The 20,375-nt window shown below is 42.2% G+C and overlaps 1 protein-coding gene across 1 annotated transcript in view; it reads right to left on the bottom strand.

Annotated features, from left to right (window-relative positions):
• Positions 1-3,527: 3,527 nt before the first annotated feature.
• NUP160 (nucleoporin 160) overlaps positions 3,528-20,375 on the bottom strand; it is a 72,569-nt gene continuing 55,721 nt past the window's right edge. Inside the window, exons 28-36 of the mRNA XM_025357510.1 lie at positions 18,764-18,924; positions 17,909-17,969; positions 14,149-14,259; positions 13,831-13,954; positions 12,102-12,203; positions 10,592-10,733; positions 8,493-8,618; positions 5,775-5,879; positions 3,528-4,619 (exon numbers count right to left, since the gene is read on the bottom strand). Coding sequence (XP_025213295.1) covers positions 4,530-4,619; positions 5,775-5,879; positions 8,493-8,618; positions 10,592-10,733; positions 12,102-12,203; positions 13,831-13,954; positions 14,149-14,259; positions 17,909-17,969; positions 18,764-18,924 — 1,022 coding nt within the window. The 3' untranslated portion in view covers positions 3,528-4,529. The remainder of the gene's footprint in view (positions 4,620-5,774; positions 5,880-8,492; positions 8,619-10,591; positions 10,734-12,101; positions 12,204-13,830; positions 13,955-14,148; positions 14,260-17,908; positions 17,970-18,763; positions 18,925-20,375) is intronic.

Genomic DNA, 20,375 nt, shown 5'->3' with positions numbered 1-20,375 from the left:
AAAAAAAAAAAACTAGCTGGGCGAGGTGGCGGGCGCCTGTAGTCCCAGCTACTCGGGAGGCTGAGGCCGGAGAATGGCGTGAACCCGGGAGGCGGAGCTTGCAGTGAGCTGAGATCCAGCCACTGCCCTCCAGCCTGGGCGACAGAGCGAGACTCCGTCTCAAAAATAAAAAAAAGAATACAAAAATTAGCCGAGCGCGGTGGTGCACACCTGTAGTCCCAGCTACTTCAGAGGCTGAGGCAGGAGAATTGCTTGAAACCGGGAGGTGGAGATTGCAGTAAGCCAAGATCATTCCACTCCCATCCAGCCTGGGTGACAGAACAAGACTCCATCTAGAAAAAAAAATCTTTAAATTTGTTGCAATTTGTCTTTTGACAAAGTTAATTAACATATCCATCACCTCATATAGTTACCTTTTTGTTTGTGTATGGTGAGAAGCCTTAAGATATATTATCTTAGCAAATTTCAAGTGTACAATACAGTATGATTAAGTATAGTAATCATACTTATGTAAGTGAGTGCAGGTCTGGTGGCTCGCCACTTGGAGAGCCCCAAAACAACAGCAAGGTGTGGTAGAAAGAAATTTACCAAAACTAGCAATGGGGAAATGGCTAGATTCACATCCAAAGCAACCACTTCAAATTTCTGGGGAGAAGGCAAGGGTTTAAAAAGGGAAACTTTCGATATTGGTGGCATGCAGGAGCTGTGCTGAGTACAAGGTCCGTGTGTCTCATTTTGGTGGCTATCTTGGGTCTCAGTCACCTGGAATGCAGGCACTGGTGTCATCTCAACAATGGCCAGGTGGTATTGTAGACTAACTACCTCGAGGTAATCTCTGGATTTTTGCAACTGGGTCTCCATGCTTGATCTCGAGATTAGCCCCTGGGTAAGCACATAATTAGGTACAAGCATGCAGTTAGATAAATGTGCATGGTATAATGGAGTGTATGGTGAGAAAGGGAAGAACATATTTCAAAGGAAGTACATTTCAAGGCTATATTTTAAGACTAAGGAGAAGAAAAAAAGATTTCTGCAGTAAGCTTCAAGGTTACATATTGAAACTAGGGAAAAAGGCCGGGCGCGGTGGCTCACGCCTGTAATCCCAGCACTTTGGGAGGCCGAGACGGGCGGATCACGAGGTCAGGAGATCGAGACCATCCTGGCTAACACGGTGAAACCCCGTCTCTACTAAAAAATACAAAAAACTAGCCGGGCGAGGTGGCGGGCGCCTATAGTCCCAGCTACTCGGGAGGCTGAGGCAGGAGAATGGCGTGAACCCGGGAGGCGGAGCTTGCAGTGAGCTGAGATCCGGCCACTGCACTCCAGCCTGGGTGACAGAGCGAGACTCCGTCTCAAAAAAAAAAAAAAAAAAAAAAAGAAACTAGGGAAAAAAAGAGAAAAAAAATGGTATAAAATGCATTTTTCAGGCTAGACTGGTTATGAAACTGTCTTTGCAAAAATCTTAACTCAGAAAATGATGACAGTGAAAGGTGTCAGACCTAACTGACCCTATCGTGCTTCTAACCTCTCAACTGTCCTTGTTCATTCATTCCTAGGCATAGGCCAAGATACCTTTGGGAAGGAATTTAGTGTATAGTTTATGTAACAGGACTTCCCAAAAAGCTAAACTGTTCTTGTAAAACAAATGAAAGGCCACCAGCCACAAAGTCAGATGAGAGGGGCTGGATTTCTAAATATTACCAGCCATTTTTCTGGAGATCATAAGATTTGAAACTTCCCTAATTATTCTTGAAGGTAACATCACTATTGTGAACCTAAAATAGGCCTTTTGAGATGTCTTTTCAGATTTTTCATTTCTCACAACCAGATGGTCCCACCTGGACCTGCCAACCAGTTCTGTGCATCCCCGACAGGAACTGACTCAGCAGAAGAGGACAGCTTCGACTCCCTATGAGCTCATCCCCAAGCCAACCAATCAGCACTCCTGATTCACTGGCCCCCTACCCACCAAATTCTCCTTAAAAACTCTGATCCCTGAGTTTTCGGGGAGACTGATTTGAGTAATAATAAAACTCCAGTCTCCTGCACAGCTGGCTCTGCGTGAATTACTTTTTTTTTTTTGAGACAGAATTTCACTCTTGTTGCCCATCCTGGAGTGCAATGGCGCAATCTCGGCTCACTGCAACCTCTGCCTCCCAGGTTCAAGCTATTCTTCTGCCTCAGCCTCCTGAGTAGCTGGGATTACAGGCGCACACCACCACACCTGGCCTTTTTTTTTTTTTTTTTTTTTGGTAAAGGCGGGGTTTCACCATGTTGGTCAGGCTAGTCTCAAACTCCTGATCTCGTGATCCGCCCGCCTTGGCCTCCCAAAGTGCTGGGATTACAGGTGTGAGCCACTGCGCCCTGCACTGCACAACTCTTTCTCTGTTGCAATTCCCCTGTAATCCCAGCACTTTGGGAGGCTGAGGTGGGGAGATCACCTGAGGTTGGGAGTTCAAGACCAGCCTGCCCAACATGGAAAACCCTTGTCTCTACTAAAAATACAAAATTAGCCAGGCATGGTGGCACATGCCTGTAATCCCAGCTTCTCAGGAGGCTGAGGCAGGAGAATCACTTGAACCCAAGAGGCAGAGGTTGCGGTGAGCTGAGATCGTGCCGCTGTACTCCAGCACGGGTAACAAGAGTGAAACTCGGTCTGACAAAAAAAAAAGCAGACTCAAAGCTGTGAGAAAAGTGAAGTGGAAGGATGGGGGCATGCTCTGTTCTGGTTGGGACTCAAAATGAGGAAGGTAGAAGACAATGGACAGAAGAGCTGGGCTGGGTTGAGCATGGGTTCTAGGCCTTGAACCTAAACAACAAGCACAAGAAAAGCTGGTCAGCATCTTGTGAACTGCCACCATGGAAACCACTGCATTGATTAGCAATACAAACGGTGTGTGTGTGTGTGGCGGGGGGGGGGGGGGGAGTTTCTGGAATAGGGCTAGTCTCTCACTATTTCTTGCTCTCCAGAGATGGCTACAATAGGGTTTTGTCTCACTGTCGCCCAGGCTGGAGTGCAGCGGCATGCTCAAGGCTCACTGCAACCCCTACCACCCAGACTCAAGTCATCTTTCCGCCTCAGCCCCTGTAGTAGCTGGGACTACAAGTACGCACCACCACGACCAGCTAATTTTTGTTTTGAAAGATGTGGTTTTGCCATGTTGGTCTTGAACTCCTGATCTCAAGTGATCCGCCTGTCTCAGCTTCCCAAAGTGCTGGGATTATAGGAGTGAGCCACCACGCCCGGCCCTTGATGTTTTCATACTATGGGTTATGATCCATTAGTCACTCATGAAAACATCAGGATACACAGTAGGTGAGGATACAAATTTTGTGAAACTTTTGTTTATATATATGTATATAGGTCAAAATGTCTTTCTTACTGTCGTTGAAAGCCACAGGTTTAGAGAGCTGGGAGGACAGGCGCTCTCCCAGTCCCTAATTGCACCAAATGCCTCACATTAATCATAGTAGAGCTAAAATGAAAAAAAAGAATCACACACCTCAGCATCTACCAACAACAGCACCACAGAGAAACTCACATTGTTAATTAAAACATATAATGTAAATATGGTATTGAAAGTATAAAAATTAAAGGCTTATGAAAAACTCAAGAAGGGTCAAAAGGCTATACAAGCAAGTAGTATACAGATTGTTTCCTTAAAAGATAAATTTTAATATATAGAATAAAATCCAAGATGATTTTATTATTTTTCACTTTCACAAAACTTGTGAGCATAAATGCTTCTGAATCTGACCAATGAAGTTTATATTTTGGTCCAATACATTATGAGACTAACTTGTATGATCAAGTCCAGCTTGATTATCATAAATCATAGAAGTTAACAATTTACTCTGAGAATCTGTTGTTAATATAGATAATGGATTTCCAATTTTTTCTTAGCTAAGAATTTACTTAACTTTAGCTCAGAACCAGATTCAAAATATTTTCTTTAATTAGCTGGTCATCATTTTAGGCTTAATCTAGGCAAATTATTTAATACTTGATTGAAGATCATACAAAACCTCCAAAATAAATAAGAGTATGCAAAATTATTAGCCTTTGTGTACAATACAGAAAATACATGTCAGTTCTGGACCAAAATAATTGCATTAAAATACAAAAGGTGATAGGGAAGAATTAAAAGATCTGCAGTGATTGCTTTTGGTGGTCAGCTACAACAAGCCAACAACCCTCAGCTATTTTGGAAAGTGAACATGGGTCTTAATTTGCAGATAATGAATGTCTTCGGTAGTTTAAAAAAATATAAACTCTAAAAAAGCTTGTGGATCATATACAAAAGCAGCTATTTGAGACCAAGGATCAACACCAGAAATTGTGTTAGCACCACCAGCAAGCACAGGGTCCTCTGACTCTTCTGCCCTCCTATATTGTGCAGAATGCAGACTTGAATGTTGTACACATCATTTAGAGTTACAAAAATTGGCCTTGAGTACAGGGTTCCTGTAGGGTAGTCTTAAGCCCTAAGAGGCACCAAGCGGTTACAAAGGCTAGGTAACAATCCAGATCACAAGGTCCGACGATATAATAAATCCCGTGTTGCCTTATCAACTTTTTGCTGGTAGTCCTCCAATTTGTCAAGTATCTTCTGGGACAGCTATAAGAGAAAAGAAGGAAAACATTACAGAACAGCTCAACAATGGAAAAAGATTGAAGTTATTAATCACTTTGACTTCAACAAGCAGATTCCACCTTATAAAGATGTTAGCCACTCTGCTTCATAAAATCACCATTTGGTATAGGATTCTCCTCTGTGACCCTACTGATAAAACTAGGCATCTCTGTTACATACAACATTTCAATCTCATTTTCTGAATGAATTTTCTAAGTATGGAAATTATACCAGTATTTCTAATAAAAGGATCACTAGCTCTTTTCTTAGGACCAGAGATGCTGCATCTGATGTGACTAGTTATTAGCTGCCAAGTGAAATATAGAACTAATATTTTAGATAGGCTCAGGAGGCACTCCATCTCACTGGTAAACAAAATAAGCCATCACTATAATGACTCTGAGCAAAGGAAACACTATTGTTTTTTATGTTAAGGCAAGCAGAGCAAATATATGACTCCTGAGAAATGTTGTTATATATGCCAACTTCCCTCAGGACAGTGATAATTTATCACACTGTATTTCTTTCTTTTTTGGGGGGTCGGGGAAATGGAGTCTCACTCTGCTGTCCAGGCTGGAGTACAGTGGTGCAATCTCGGCTCACTGGAACATCTGCCTCCCAGGTTCAAGCGATTCTCCTGCCTCAGCCTCCCGAGTAGCTGGGATTACAGGCTCCCGCCACCATGTCTGGCTAATTTTTGTATATTTAGTAGAAACGGGGTTCCACCATGTTGGCAAAGCTGGTCTTGAACTCCTGACCTCTCAGGTGATCTGCCTGTCTCAACCTCCCAAAGTGCTGGGATTACAGGTGTGAGCCACTGTGTCCGGCCTATCACACTGTATTTCAAGTACCTATTTACCCTGTAGGGTCTGCCCTACCAAACTAAACCCTTGAAAGGATGGACCGACTGCTTGCCATTTGTCTCTGTATAATTAACACTTACACAGTTCCTCATTACGTTTTCTCGACCCTATTGCTTAGATCCTTTGCCTTATCTATAAAGGGATTGGGCAGTTTGCTAAGGGCCAAAACTAGGCTTTTGCCCTCCCTTTCTAATCCCAGAGAATTGAAGATCAAGCTGGAAGGTGTAACTGCTGTGCAGGGGCTTACAGAAGACATCTCACGAAAGGGCTGACTTACTGCGATGTTGTGACTGTTGGCACTATTCTCCCCCAGAGCCTGGAGAAGCTGATCAATAGAGGAGTATGGAAGCCACACCATTGGGGCTATTGCGGACAGTGGAAACTAAAAGGAAAATGTTTATTTGAAAACAGTCTGCAAAGTGTACCATTTCTTCTGGGTAGTTGCTTTCATAGGACTCTGTAGAATAAAATGCCCTTTTCTTTTTTTTGAGACGGTCTCGCTCTGTCGCTCAGGCTGAGTGCAGTGGCACGATCTCAGCTCACTGCAACATCCGCCTCCTGGGCTCAAGCGATTCTTGTGCCTCAGCCTCCCCCGAGTAGCTGGACTACAGATGTGCACCAGCATGCCTAATTTTTTTATTTTTATTTTTAGTAGAGATGGGGTTTCACCATGTTGGCCAGGCTGGTCTCGAACTCCTGGCCTCAAGTGATCCACCTGCCTTGGCCTCCCAAAGTGAGCCACTGCGCCTGGCCAAATAAAATGCCTTTTTTTTCCCCACAAGAAACTGTGTGTATACATGTGCACGCACACAATGGGAACCCTCTTTTCTCCAATTGGGAAACTTGTTATTTTTTTGGTTAAATTAAATGTATTTAAAAATTCTTGTCAGCTGGGCCTGTAACCCCAGTGTTTTGGGAGGCCAAGGTGGGCGGATCACAAGGTCAGGAGTTCGAGACCAGCCTAGCCAATATGGTGAAACCCCATCCCTACTAAAAATACAAAAATTAGCTGGGTGCGATGGCAGGCACTTGTAGTCCCAGCTACTCGGGAGGCTGAGGCTGAAGAATTGCTTGAACCCGGGAGATGGAGGTTGCAGTGAGCCGAGATCGTGCCACTGCACTCAAGCCTAGGTGACAGAGCGAGACTCCATCTTGGAAAAAACATAAAAATTAAAAAAAATAATAATAATTTCATGTCAACTTTCTCTTTTTTTGAGACAGGGTCTCACTCTGTCACTCAGGCTGGAATGTAGTAGCATGATCACAGCTCACTGTACCCTCAACCTCCAGGGCTTATGTGATCTTCCCACCTCAGCTTCCCACATAGCTGGGACTACAGGCATGCACCACCGTGACCAGCTAATTTTTTTCTATTTTTTTGTAGATATCGGTTCTATGTTGCCAAGGCTGGTCTTGAACCCCTAGGTTTAAACGATCCTCCCACCTTGACCTCCCAAAGTGCTAGGATTACAGGTGTGAGCTGTTGCACCTGGCTGATTTCATGAGGGTTGAAGCTGTAGTTAACTACACCTATTTAGACCTGGCTCTTCTATTATATTTACCATCTGTGTGAGCCTGTGATAACTTAACCTCTAAGCCTGTTCCCTCATGGGTTAAAAAATATAAAATTAAAACATCCCTCATAAGGCTGCTATAAGGATTAAATAAGAAAATGCTTGTAGAGACTTAACATAGTCCCGGCATACACACAATACCATTTTGTTTACCTCTCTCCACTGAATCCTAATGCCATATTATTTTGATAAAGATGAAATTCCTATTTTATAAACAGGAGACTAGAGACTCCTAGAGTGTCAATATTTAGTTGTATAACTACAGATAGTAATGGCTAAATACACTAATATATAATTCAATTTACTCTCAGATTCTCACCTTACATAGCATGGTAATAAAAGGAAATGCCTAGGCCGGGCGTGGTGGCTCCTGTGGGTAATTCCAGCACTTTGGGAGCCCGAGGGGGATAGATAACTTCAGGTTAGGAGTTCCGAGACGAGCCTGGCCAACATGGTGAAACCCTGTCTCTACTAAAAATATTAAAAAGTTAGCTGGATGTGGTGGCAGGTGCCTGTAATCTCAGCTACTCAGGAGGCTAAGGCAGGAGAATCACTTGAACCCAGGAGGCGGAGGCTGCAGTGAGCTAGTAAGCGGAGGTTGCACCACTGCACTCCAGCTTGGGGGCTGGGCAAGACTCGGCTAAAAAAAAAAAAATATATATATCTATATCTATATCTATGTCTATCTATCTATCTATATATATCTATATATGCAACTATACAGATGTTCCTCAACTTATGATGGGTTTGTTTTCCAATAAACCCATTATCAGTTGAAAATATCATAGGTTGAAAATGCATATAATACACCTAACCTAATGAACATCACAGCTTAGCCTATAGCCTACTTAACCATGCTCAGCATGCTTAACGTTGACCTATAAAGTTGGGCAAAATCATCTAACAGAAAGCCTACTTTATAATACACTGTTGAATATCTTGTGTAACTTATTGAACACTGTACTGCAAGTGAAAAACTGAACAGTTGTATGAGTATTTTGTTTATTTATTTATTTATTTATTTTTGAGACAGTCTCGCTCTGTTGCCCAGGCTTTGGAGTGCAGTGGTGTGATCTCTGCTCACTGCAACCTCTGCCTCCCAGGTTTAAGTGATTCTCCTGCCTCGGCCTCCTGAGTAGCTGGGATTACAAGTGTGCACCACCACGTCTGGCTAATTTTTGTATTTTTAGTAGAGACAGGGCTTCACCATGTTGGCCAGGCTGGTTTCGAACTCCTGACCTCAGGCATCTGTCCGCCTCGGCCTCCCAAAGTGCTGGGATTATAGGCGTGAGTCACTGTGCCCAGCCATGAGTATTTTAAAGTATGGTTTCTCATAAACGTTCATCACTTTCAAACCATTGTAAAGTTGAAAAATCATAAGTCAAACCATTGTAAATTGGGGACCATTTGTATATGCCTACCTCAATTCCAAAGTATTGATGTCCTTTACCCAATACAGCATCCACATATTCTGACACCAAATCCACAGCTTCTTCTAAAAGGTCATAGTTTAAGTATAAACGAAGTAATTCAGCAGCGTCAACCTTCTGTGAAAAGTCGGTGATTAAGAATTTTTAGTACTGACCAAAGAACGCTCAGTGGCTGATTCCCTAACATTTGTATTTCTCAACATAATTAAACCAGTGGCTTGGTTTACTCATCTATATCTTAGGATAAGAGCTGATAACAAATCTGGGGAGTTAGGAAAAAAAAAAGTTGAATTCCTAAGAGCCGTTACTTTTAGGCAGTTTGGGAGGCCCTATCTGTTAAATAGCCTTCTTCCCCTGTTTTATGACCTAGACATACTTTAACTTCTTTCCACTTCAGCTTCCACAGTTGTAAAGTCAACAAACTTTTCCTGAATACTAAAGTGACAATATATTCACGTAATAAGAAATATATGAATGACAAATGCAAAATAAGTTCAAAGAATCACCAACTTTAAATCTGAAGTCTCTATTTGGAAGAGCTCTATTAATTAAGTACGCTTTCTATATTCTGATTTGATCACAATCTTACCTTTACCATCTTAGCTGCCTTCCCTATTTTCTTTTTTTTTTTTTTTTTTGAGACGGAGTCTCGCGCTGTGTCACCCAGGCTGGAGTGCAGTGGCGCGATCTCGGCTCACTGCAAGCTCTGCCTCCCAGGTTCAGGCCATTCTCCTGCCTCAGCCTCCGAGTAGCTGGGACTACAGGCGCCCGCCACCACGCCCGGCTAGTTTTTTTTTTTGTATTTTTAGTAGAGACGGGGTTTCACCATGTTAGCCAGGATGGTCTCGATCTCCTGACCTCGTGATCCGCCCGCCTCGGCCTCCCAAAGTGCTGGGATTACAGGCTTGAGCCACCGCACCCGGCCCTATTTTCTTATTTATTTATTTATTTATTTATTTATTTATTTATTTCGAGACAGAGTCTGTCGCCCAGGCTGGAGGACAGTGGTGCAACCTCAGATCACTGTAACCTCCACCTCTGGAGTAGCTGAGATTACAGGCACGCACCATCACACCCAGCTAATTTTTGTATTTTTAGTGGAGATGGGGTTTCACCATGTTGGCCAGGCTGGTCTCGAACTCCTGACCTCAGGTGATCTGCCTGCCTTGGCCTCCCAAAGTGCTGGGTTTACAGGTGTGAATCACCGCGCCCGGCCTCCTTTCTACCTTAAAAAAAAAAAACTTTCCTGATTTTAACCTTTAGATTTTCTCTTTCCTTATCCTACTCAAGGTGGTTCAGATGCAGAAGTTCCCAAACTTTAGCATGCATCAAAATCAAATTAGGAGCTTCTTAAAACATAGATTTCTGGCTCCTAGCCTGAGATAATCTGATTATATAAATCTAGGATGAGGAATCTGTACTTTGAAGAAGCCTGCCATTTGAATAATTCTGATGCAGACAGTCTAAGAACCCGTGTTTGATTTTTAATAGTCAGGTGAAACAGTGGGAGTGGAGAAGGAACCAATTGGAAACTGGTTGTGCTCAATTAGTTGTGAACACCACTGCACTCAGACCAGCCATACTGTTACATTATTTGAAAAGTACTCCACCCATTCCTGTGGGTTTTTTGAGGTATGAATAGTAAATCCTGTGTCATGCATATGCTCATTGTTCTAAATATAAACTCACTGTTCAGTGAATATAACAGTAGTCATTAACCTAATTACTAACCTATGAAACTTCAAATCTAAATACACAGTAGTACTGTGGAAATGAACCTGAATTGTTCTTATGGTTTTAGCTATGATGAAAAGTTTCTCAAAGTACATAAGTCAATATGTTTCCATAAGTTACCACCCCATCTTTTCCTTTTTCTTTATATATTTTTAAATTTAAATAGAGATGGGGTTTCCCTATGTTGCCTGAGCTGGTCTCAAACTCCTGGGCTCAAGCCACCCTCCCCTGTTGGCCTCCCAATGTGTGGGCATGACAGGTATGAGCCATGGCAGTCATATTTTTAATCATCTCATGAAATTATCCAGAATGACAAAGAGTGGGTTCTTACTCTGTACAAGTTATAATCCACTTACCTTGTAACTGTTTATAAGCCAATTAGGTAGAGGCACTCCATGAGACAAGAGCTTGTTGATTACACAGTGGTGATACAAGTTATTCTGGACTTTGTACCTTTCCAGGTAAGTTGATAATAGTCGCCATGCTTCATCTGTAGCACTTGAAAAAACCAAAAATGACTAATGAGTTTCAGATTCTTAATAGCTATTTTGAGTACCATTCAAAGCATGTATTTACTAGGAAAACTTTGTTTTGAGACAGGGTCTTGCTCTGTCACCCAGGCTGGAGTGCAGGGGTGTGATCTCACCTCATTGCAGCCTCTGCCCCAGATTCTCCCATTTTAGCTTCCTAAATAGATGGGAATACAGGCATACACCACTATGCCTGGCTAATCTTGTTTATGTTTTGTAGAGACAAGGACTTGCTATGTTGTCCACGCTGATATTAAACTCCTGAGCTAAAGTGATCTGTAAGTGTTGGGATTACAGGCAGGAGTCACCATGCCCAGCCTTACAAGGAAAGCTTTAGACATTCACGACTGAATAATATAGCTAAATGGGAACAAATATTATTCGGGCTAATGTGACTTAGGCGATAGTACTAGAAACTAAATGTCTTGGGTTCATATATTCCTCTCCCACTAACGTATTTAGTATGTTGTAAACAAAAGTATTTAGTAAACAAACGTATTTGTTTGGCTATTAATACATAATTCTTTTAACTCCTTTTTTTCTGCATTTATGAAACAAGAAAGTGGTTCAGAACACTGGTTCGCAAACCTGATCAAGCATTAGAATCATGCAGAAGTTCTAACTTAGAAGACTAGGGTGATTGCTCATAATACGTATTTTAATCAGTTATTCTGATGTGCTAATTTAGGGGTTGAAAACTAATGTCAGAGAACTTCCAAATTCTAAAATGCTATCACTCTAAAGTGCTAAGCTGTATAATACCAAGTGCAAATGCAGTTCAGAAAGGGAAGCTTACTGAGGGTTAGGGATGTTAGAGAAGGTTTCTGAAGAAGCTGAAGTACATTTACGTGGACACTAAGTGGGTGCACTGGGGAAGTATACGAACAGAGGAGATCTGAAGAAGGTATGGTGGATGATGGGGGCTGATGGGTGACAGACTGCTGAACAGCAGCTGGAGACAAGCTATAAGAAGACACTGTGATGACACCATGCAGTGACTGCTCAATGGAAGTAATGGGAGAAAAAAGGAGGATAATACTCTGAAACCAAGTAAATACAGATTTTTGCGTGTAAGATTACCCTTCCCTGATATGATACAATAAGTCTTTGAGGAGGGGGTTATGGAGGAGACATTTCATAGGCAAAGACATCCTAGTTTGGACAATAAATGACATGATGTCACCTTAATTATAAACTTTCCAGCCCCTACAAAAACTTAGTCAAAAAGAAAGAAAAAAGTGAAATGATCTATGTAGGACAATTTAATCAGAGAAAGACAGTTACAGCTTTGAGAAAGGCAGAACCACCCAGAGTTGGATGAACACCAGGGCTGTACCTCGACTCTTTAGTAGTGATGACAGATGAGAGCTGATTGGCTGCTAGCCAGGCCCAGGCTTCTGCTTGTGCTGCCTCTCCTCCAAATTGCAATTTGATGCATCTGAAATGAAAATGGTTCCACACTTGAAAACTGAACGCTGAAACGTACCACTTTAATTTGATACTAAAACTAGAGAGATAAGATGAAAACTTCATCTCTAGTATTTTGCTGAATTCACTACTGGAATATTGAATCATCTCTTCCTCAAGTCACACTACGGGATACCTACAAGAACATCAGTAAGCATTAAGAGACAATTTACTTCCAAGATAAAATCAATGATGAAAAATTCTTTTCTTTTTTTTTTTGAGATGGAGTCTCACTCTCATCCAGGCTGGAGTGCAGCGGCGCAATCTTGGCTTACTGCAACCTCTGCCTCCCAGGTTCAAGTGATTCTCCTGCCTCAGCCTTCCAAATAGTTGAGACTATAGGCGCATGCCACCATGCCTGGCTAATTTTTTGTATATTTAGTAGAGACGGGGTTGCACCATGTTAGCCAAGATGCTCTTGATCTCCTGACCTCGTGATCCGCCCGCCTTGGCTTCCCAAAGTGCTGGGATAACAGGCATGAGCCACCGCACCTAGCCTCTTTTTTTTTTTTTTTAATTAAGATGGAGTCTCACTCTGTTGCCCAGGCTGGAGTGAAGTGGTGCAATCTCAACTCACTGTATCCTCCGTCTCCCGGACTCAAGCGATTCTCCTGCCTCAGCCTCCCAAGTAACTGGGATTACAGGCACGCACCACCTCTCCTGGTTAATTTTTGTAGTTTTAGTAGAGATGGGGTTTCGTTATGTTGGCCAGGCAGGTCTCGAACTCCTGACCTCAAGTGATCTGCCCACCTTGGCCTCCCAACGTGCTGACGTTACAGGTGTGCACCACTGCACCCAGCTGAAAAATTCTGAAAGTTCAAAATATTTCTAATTCACAAACTTTTTTTTTTTTTTTTTTGAAACAGTCTCGCTTTGTTGCCCAGGCTCGAGTGCAGAGACGCGATCTCAGCTCACTGCAACCTCCGCCTCCCAAGTTCAAGCGATTCTTGTGCCTCAGCCTCTTGAGAGGCTGAAATTACTGTTGTGTGCCACCATACCTGGCTAATTTTTGTATTTTTAGTAGAGACAGGGTTTTACCATGTTGGCCAGGCTGGTCTCAAATGATCCACCCATCTCAGCCTCACAAAGTATTAGGATTACTGATGTGAGCCACAGTGCCTGGCCAAGAAATTCTTCTTTTTTTCTTTTTTTTTTTCTGAGATGCAGTCTCGCTCTGTCACCCAGACTGAAGAGCAATGGCGTGATCTTGGCTTACTGCAACCTCCGCCTCCCATGTTCAAGCGATTCTCCTGCCTCAGCCTCCCAAGTAGCTGGGATCACAGGCGCCCACCACTGCGCCCTGCTAATTTTTTGTATTTTTAGTAGGTACGGGGTTTCGCCATGTTGGCCAGGCTGGTCTCAAACTCCTGACTTCAGGTGATCTGCCTGCCTCTGCCTCCCAGTGCTGGGATTACAGGCATGGGCCACGGCGCCCGGCTGAAATTCTTTTTAAGAATGCTTGGATGGATTAAACAAAACACTTCTTCAAACCACAAATGGTATACAGGCTACTTGGCTTATGACGACTGCTTCACACTAAGCAAGAGGATAATATATTTGCATTAGAAAAGACTATAAAAAGATAATTTTATACATACTTGAAGGCAAGTCCTTCAAAGACTGGCGTTAAGGGAAGCTTAAAAGTCTGACAGAGTGATATGGCAGTGTCAAAGAGGCCTGCCTGAACCAAGAGAGTGACCATCTCCTCTGCTGATGAACTTCCTGTGAAAATGGAAAAAGATTATTTTGTGTAGCCAAGGCAGACACAAATGAAACCAAACATTTTGCTTTGTTGATGAGTATCTCTGAGTAACAACCCATGCTTTATACCCATCTAGCATGCTACATACACTGCCTTGACCTAAAATGTGCTCTTAGTGCTGACAAGTCAGAGGCTTTAACTCTTGAATTCCTACCGGCAACTGCAACTGCTGATGGATCATGCTGAGCCAAAGTGAGGCGGATACGAGCCAAGGAACACTCTTTCTCCAGATCTTCCAGTTCCAGGATTTCAATTTGTCGATTTGCTATACATCAAAGAAAAATATTTTGAACTCCCAAAATACAAAGAAGTATCCACTAGATTAACTCAGCCTGTCAATTTCCACTGAACATTAAATAACATTCAATTTAATTTCCAAATGCATAAAGGAAGGAGAAAACAGGGAACTAAATAAATGCTAACTTAAACAAATTATGCAATATCCCATGTCAAATCAAAGTATTTTAACAAATGCAGCTGAGAAGGTGCTTACAAGGTACTACATGTAATTTCATTTAACTCTTTAAACTTTTTTTTTTTTTTAAGAAAACAAATCTCTCTCTGTCACCCAGGCTGGAGTGCAGTGGCATGATCTTGGCTCACTGCAACCTCTACCTCTTGGGATCATGTAATTCTCCTGCCTCAGCCTTCCAAGTAGCTGGGATTACAGGCGGGCACCACCATGCCCAGCTAAGTTTTGTATTTTTAGTAGACATGGAGTTTCACCATGTTGGCCAGGCTGTTTTTAAACTCCTGACCTCAGGTGATCCAGCCACCTCAGCCTCCCAATGTGCTGGGATTACAGGCATGAGCCACTATGCCTGGCCTAAAAAAAAATTTTTCTTTTCTTTTTTTTTTTTAAGATGGAGTCTCGCTTTGTTGCCAGGCTGGAGTGCAGTGGCACGATCTTGGCTCACTGTAATCTCCACTTCCCGGGTTCAAGCAATTCCCCTGCCTCAGCCTCCTGAGTAGATGGGACGACAGGTGTGCACCAACAAGCCTGGCTAATTTTTTGTATTTTAGTAGAGACAGGGTTTCACCATGTTGGCCAGGATGGTCTCGATCTCCTGACCTTGTGATCCATCTGCCTTGGCCTCCCAAAGTGCTGGGATTACAGATGTGAGCCACCATGCCTGGCCAAAAGAATTTTCTTCTACAGGGTCTTGCTATAGTTGCCCAGGCTGGTCTTAAACTCCTGAGCTCAAACAATCTTCCTACCTTGGCCTCCCAAAATGCTGGGATTACAAGGCATGAGCCACTGCACCTGGCCTCATTTAACCATTATAATTGTGAAATACTGTCTGTCATCTCTATCAGTAAGAAAGAAATATGACCAAACTGTGAGAGGCAGAATTAAAACCAGGTGTGTCCAAATCTAGAGCCTCGGCTCTTTATGGAAGGATGTCATGCCTCTGTGGTAATAGCAAAAGAACCTGATAAAAAAAAACTTGGAACTAAGCTAATTTAAATACAGCATACAAGAAAAAACCACACTCTTATTTAAGCATTTTCATTTCTCTTACTGTTGTACAACATTTTAGAAGTGCTACCAGACAACCTTTAGCAGATTAGAATGCTGAAAATAAACTAAAAAGAAGGAACTTTACAATATTTTTACAGCAATGTCATTATTATATATAATATATATAGTATATAACAATGTTACTACTATATGTAGTATATAACAGTGTAACTATATATGTTACAATATAACTACTGTCTAAATTACATGTATAGTTGACCCTTGAACAATGCAGGGGTTAGGGATGCTAACTCCTGAGCAGTTGAAACTCTGCATATAACGTTTCATTACCCAAAAACTTAGCTACTAATAGCTGACTACTGACCAGAAGCCTTACTGACAACCTAAACAGTCAATTCACACATATTTTGTATTTTATATAATATACTATCCTTTTTTTTTTTTTTTTGAGACAGAGTTTCACCCTTGTTGCCCAGGTTAGAGTGCAATGGCACAATCTCGGCTCACTGCAAACTCTGCCTCCTGGGTACAAGTGATTCTCCTGCCTCAGCCTCCCAAGTAGCTGGGATTACAGGCATGCGCCACCACGCCCAACTAATTTTTTATTTTTAGTAGAGACAGGGTTTCTCCATGTTGGTCACGCTGGTCTCGAACTCCCAACCTCAGGTGATCCGTCTGCCTCGGCCTCCCAATGTGCTGGGATTACAGGCATGAGCCACCATGCCTGGCCTATATACCGTACTCTTGGTTGTGGTTGTTTTGAGACGGAGTCTTGCTCTTGTTGCCTAGGCTGGAGTGCAGTGGCGTGATCTCAGCTCACCGCAACCTAAGTCTCCCGAATTCAAGCAATTCTACTGCCTCAGCCTCCTGAGTAACTGGGATTACAGGCACCCGCCACCACGCCTGGCTAATTTTTTGTAGTTTTAGTAGACACAGGGTTTCATCATTGCTGACCAGGCTGGTCTTGAACTCCTGACCCCAGGTGATCCGCCCGCCTCAGCCTCCCAAAGTGCAGGGATTACAGGCATGAGCCACAGCACCTGGCCTATACTGTACTCTTAAAAGAAAATGTTATTAAGAAAATCATAGGGAAGGCAGGCACAGTGGCTCATGCCTGTAGTCCCAGCACTATGGGAGTCTGAGGTAGGAGGATTGCTTGAGTCCAGGAGTTTGAGGCTGCAGTAAGCCATGATTGTGCCACTGCATTGCAGCCTAGGTAACAGAGTGAGACCCTGTTTCAAAAACAAAAACAAAAGCAAAAGCAAACAAACATGTTTAGGCAAATGTCGTTTCCCCTCAGTGATTTTCCTTAATAGTGTCTGGGAACTCATCTGCTGCTTCTTGGTCAGCAGAAGCTGCTTCTCCTGTATCTTGACATTTTAAAAGCTGTATCTCTTTCTTAAATTGTCAAACCATCCTTTGCTGGCATTAAATTCTCCAGCTTTAATCTTTTACCTTCCTTTTGCTTTAAGTTGTTGTGTAATAACTTGTTTTGAAAATCATGTTAGAGTCTATAGGTATGCCTTTTTTATATCAATACTGTACTCACATAAAAGCTGGATTTTCAACATGAGATAAAAACGTATTTTGCAAAAAGTACAAGGTTTTTGTACCTACTGGCGAAGCTGAAGCAACAGCTTCACAAATTTTCTCTTCTTTTTTTTTTTTTACAACGTTCCTTACACTGGATTCATTTTTCTTGAAATGGCAGGCAACCTCAGCTGCCAGCCTCAGTCTACAGTAGATATCAAGCAGTTCAACTCATTCTTGTCATGTTATGACTTTTTTCTGCTCCTTGGGAGCACTTCCAGCATCACTACTGACACTTCGTATGAGTCCCACTAAACGTGATTTTTTTTTGAGGCGGAGTCTCACTCTGTCGTCCAGGCTGGAATGCAGTGGCACAATCTCAGCTCACTGCACTCTCCACTTCCTGGGTTCAAGCGATTCTCCTGCCTCAGCCTCCTGAGTAGCGGGAATTACAGGTGAGGGCCACTACTGCCCAGCTAATTTTTGTATTTTTAGTAGAGAAGGGGTTTCGCAACGTTGACCAGGCTGGTCTTGAACACCTGACCTCAGGTGATCCACCTGCCTCGGCCTCCCAAGGCGCTGGGATTATAGGTCTGAGCCACCACACCTGGCTTCCTTAACTTTTTCAGTATTTCTAGGCTATGTGGTTCAACTGGGAGTTTTTTCAAATTGTGACAAATCTCCAGAAAAAGAATCCAATATACTTATTGAAAACAAGAATCTGTATGATAGATGCCTGCAGTTAAAACCTGTGTTTTACAAGGGCAACTGTTACTATTATAACATTTATATATTACTACTATATGTAACTTATTTAACTACATATTTCTATCATAATATAACTAACAATAACAATATTACTACTGTCTAGCAAAGAACCAGTGTGAGACTCCTGACTCACTGGGGGCAGCTGTGCATTCTCCATCATGATTCCTCTTAGGGGATGCTCCAGGGCGATCATACTGATAAAACAAAACAAGCAATTTAGCTGTGAAAATCAGTATTTTATTTTGATATCATTAATTGTGATTCAGAGCTTTTATGCTTAAATTCTCTCAGTGGAAATTATTTTTATTTCAACCAGCAGAGTTCTTACAGAGGTACTGTAACTATGAGACAAAGAAAGAAGTTCTTTGCCAAGTTGTTAACTTATCCATAACATATTACTGAGTCCAAGGACAGGGATTTTGATCTCCATGTAAATCAACTAATTTTTCTTGGTTCCAGAGTTATATATAACAGAAACAGTTGCATGTATCCGACCCATCAGTATGATAGGAAGAACTCAAAGTGTGTGTCCTTTAAAACAGTAACTGTAGACTGCATTAACAAACACAATAGAAATAAAAGCAGCTACCATTTACTGAGCACATTTTCTAGGCCAGGCACTGTTAACTGTCCTAAGCAATTGACTTGAATTATCTCATTAATACCCAAACAATCCTATAAATTAGGTATTATCCATATTTTATGCCAGAGAATAACTGAACAACAAAAGATTAAGTAACTTGTCTGAATTGGGTCAGGTCTGTCTAACTCCAAAACCACTCTGCGATATTTCTTCCTACAATAATTCTGAACTTGAGAACTGAAGGGGTAGTAATATATAACAACTGAATTGTAAACATAGGTTTTTTTCACAAATATCTCAGTAGAAATTGTAAATCAAATCAAGCAAAATGACATAATAGTTTTAAAAGGACCAAAACAAGTAGATTTAATGACCCCAAAATTCCAGGATGAAACGTTTTCATACCACTGCACCAGATGCTGGCTGCACAATCCACGCATATTCTGGACGAATAAGTCGTAAACAATTGAGAGCAGCCAGATAACAGTTGCCTTGTTTCTCAAGTCCCCGGAGAGTTCGAACTTCTCTGCCAAGACGCATTCCATACTCAAACATCACTGTGCCAGCTATGAGGAGATAATAAATCAGACTTTAGAACTTCCAAAAAAAATTTTTTTTTGAGACAGAGTCTTGCTCTGTTGCCTAGGCTGGAGTGCAATGGCGTGATCTCAGCTCATTGCAACCTCCGCCTTCCGGGTTCAAGCGATTCTCCTGCCCCAGCCTCCTGAGTAACTGGGATTATAGGCACACGAGCACCACACCCAGCTAATTTTTGTATTTTTAGTACAGAGTTTAGTAGAGAGTTTCACCATGTTGGTCTCGAATTCATGGCCTCGTGATCTGCCCACCTAGGCCTCCCAAAGCGCTGGGATTACAGGTGTGAGCCACAACGCCTGGCCTTCCAAAATTTGTTTCTCTAGAGATACGCAGAGAGAATGCTATCCCTAATCAAATGTTAAAATTTAAAACAAAATTGGGTTTGATGTAACCCCAGCCCCCTGAAAAAAATCACATGTTGGTGAGGATGTGGAGAAACTGCAACCCTTGTGCACTCTTGCTGGGAATGTCAAATGGTATAGCTGCTATGGAAAACAGTATGGCAGTTCCTCAAAAAATTAAAAGTGAAATTATCATATCATCCAGTAATTCCACTTTTGGGTATATACCCCAAAGAATGAAAAGAAGGGTCTGAAAGAGATATTTTTACACCCATGTTCATAGCAGCATTATCCACAAAAGCCAAAGGTGAAAGCAATCCAAGTGTCCACTGATTAACAAAATCTGACATATAAATATAATAGAAAATCACTTAATTATCTTTAAGATATCTGTTTTTTTTTTTTGAGACGGAGTTTTGTTGTTGTTGCCAAAGGTGGCATGCAATGGTGCAGTCTCAGCTCACTGCAGCCTCTGCTTCCTGGGTTCAAGTGATTCTCCTGCCTCAGCCTCCCAAGTAGCCAGGATTACAGAAGCCCACCACCAAACCCAGCTAATTTTTAAAGACATCTTTAAAGAAGAAAATTCTGATGCCACTACAAGGATGAACCTTGAAGACATTATGCTAGGTGAAATAAGACAGTCACAAAAAGACACATACTATTATGATTCAAGTAGCCAAATTCATACAGATGGGAGGTAAAATGGTGGTTGCCAGGGGATCGGGGTTGGGAGGAACAAGGCGTAGTTGTTTAGTGGGTATAGAGCTTCAGTTTTGCAAGATGAAAAGTGTTCTGGAGATGGGTTACACAATATTGTGAATGCACTTAACACTCCTGAACTGTACACTTAAAAATGGTTAAAATAGCCAGGCGCGGTGGCTCAGGCCTGTGATCCCAGCACTTTGGGAGGCCGAGACGGGCAGATCACGAGGTCAGGAGATTGAGACCATTCTGGCGAACATGGTGAAACCCTGTGTCTACTAAAATACAAAAAAATATTAGCTGGGCGTGGTGGCATGCACCTGTAGTGCCAGCTACTCGCAAGGCTGAGGCAGGGGAATCGCTTGAACCTGGGAGGC

Source organism: Theropithecus gelada, chromosome 14, assembly GCF_003255815.1.
Source record: "Theropithecus gelada isolate Dixy chromosome 14, Tgel_1.0, whole genome shotgun sequence".
NCBI lineage: Eukaryota > Metazoa > Chordata > Mammalia > Primates > Cercopithecidae > Theropithecus > Theropithecus gelada.
Note: the sequence above shows the minus strand (reverse complement) of the source record. Positions and strands in the feature narration are given on the sequence as shown.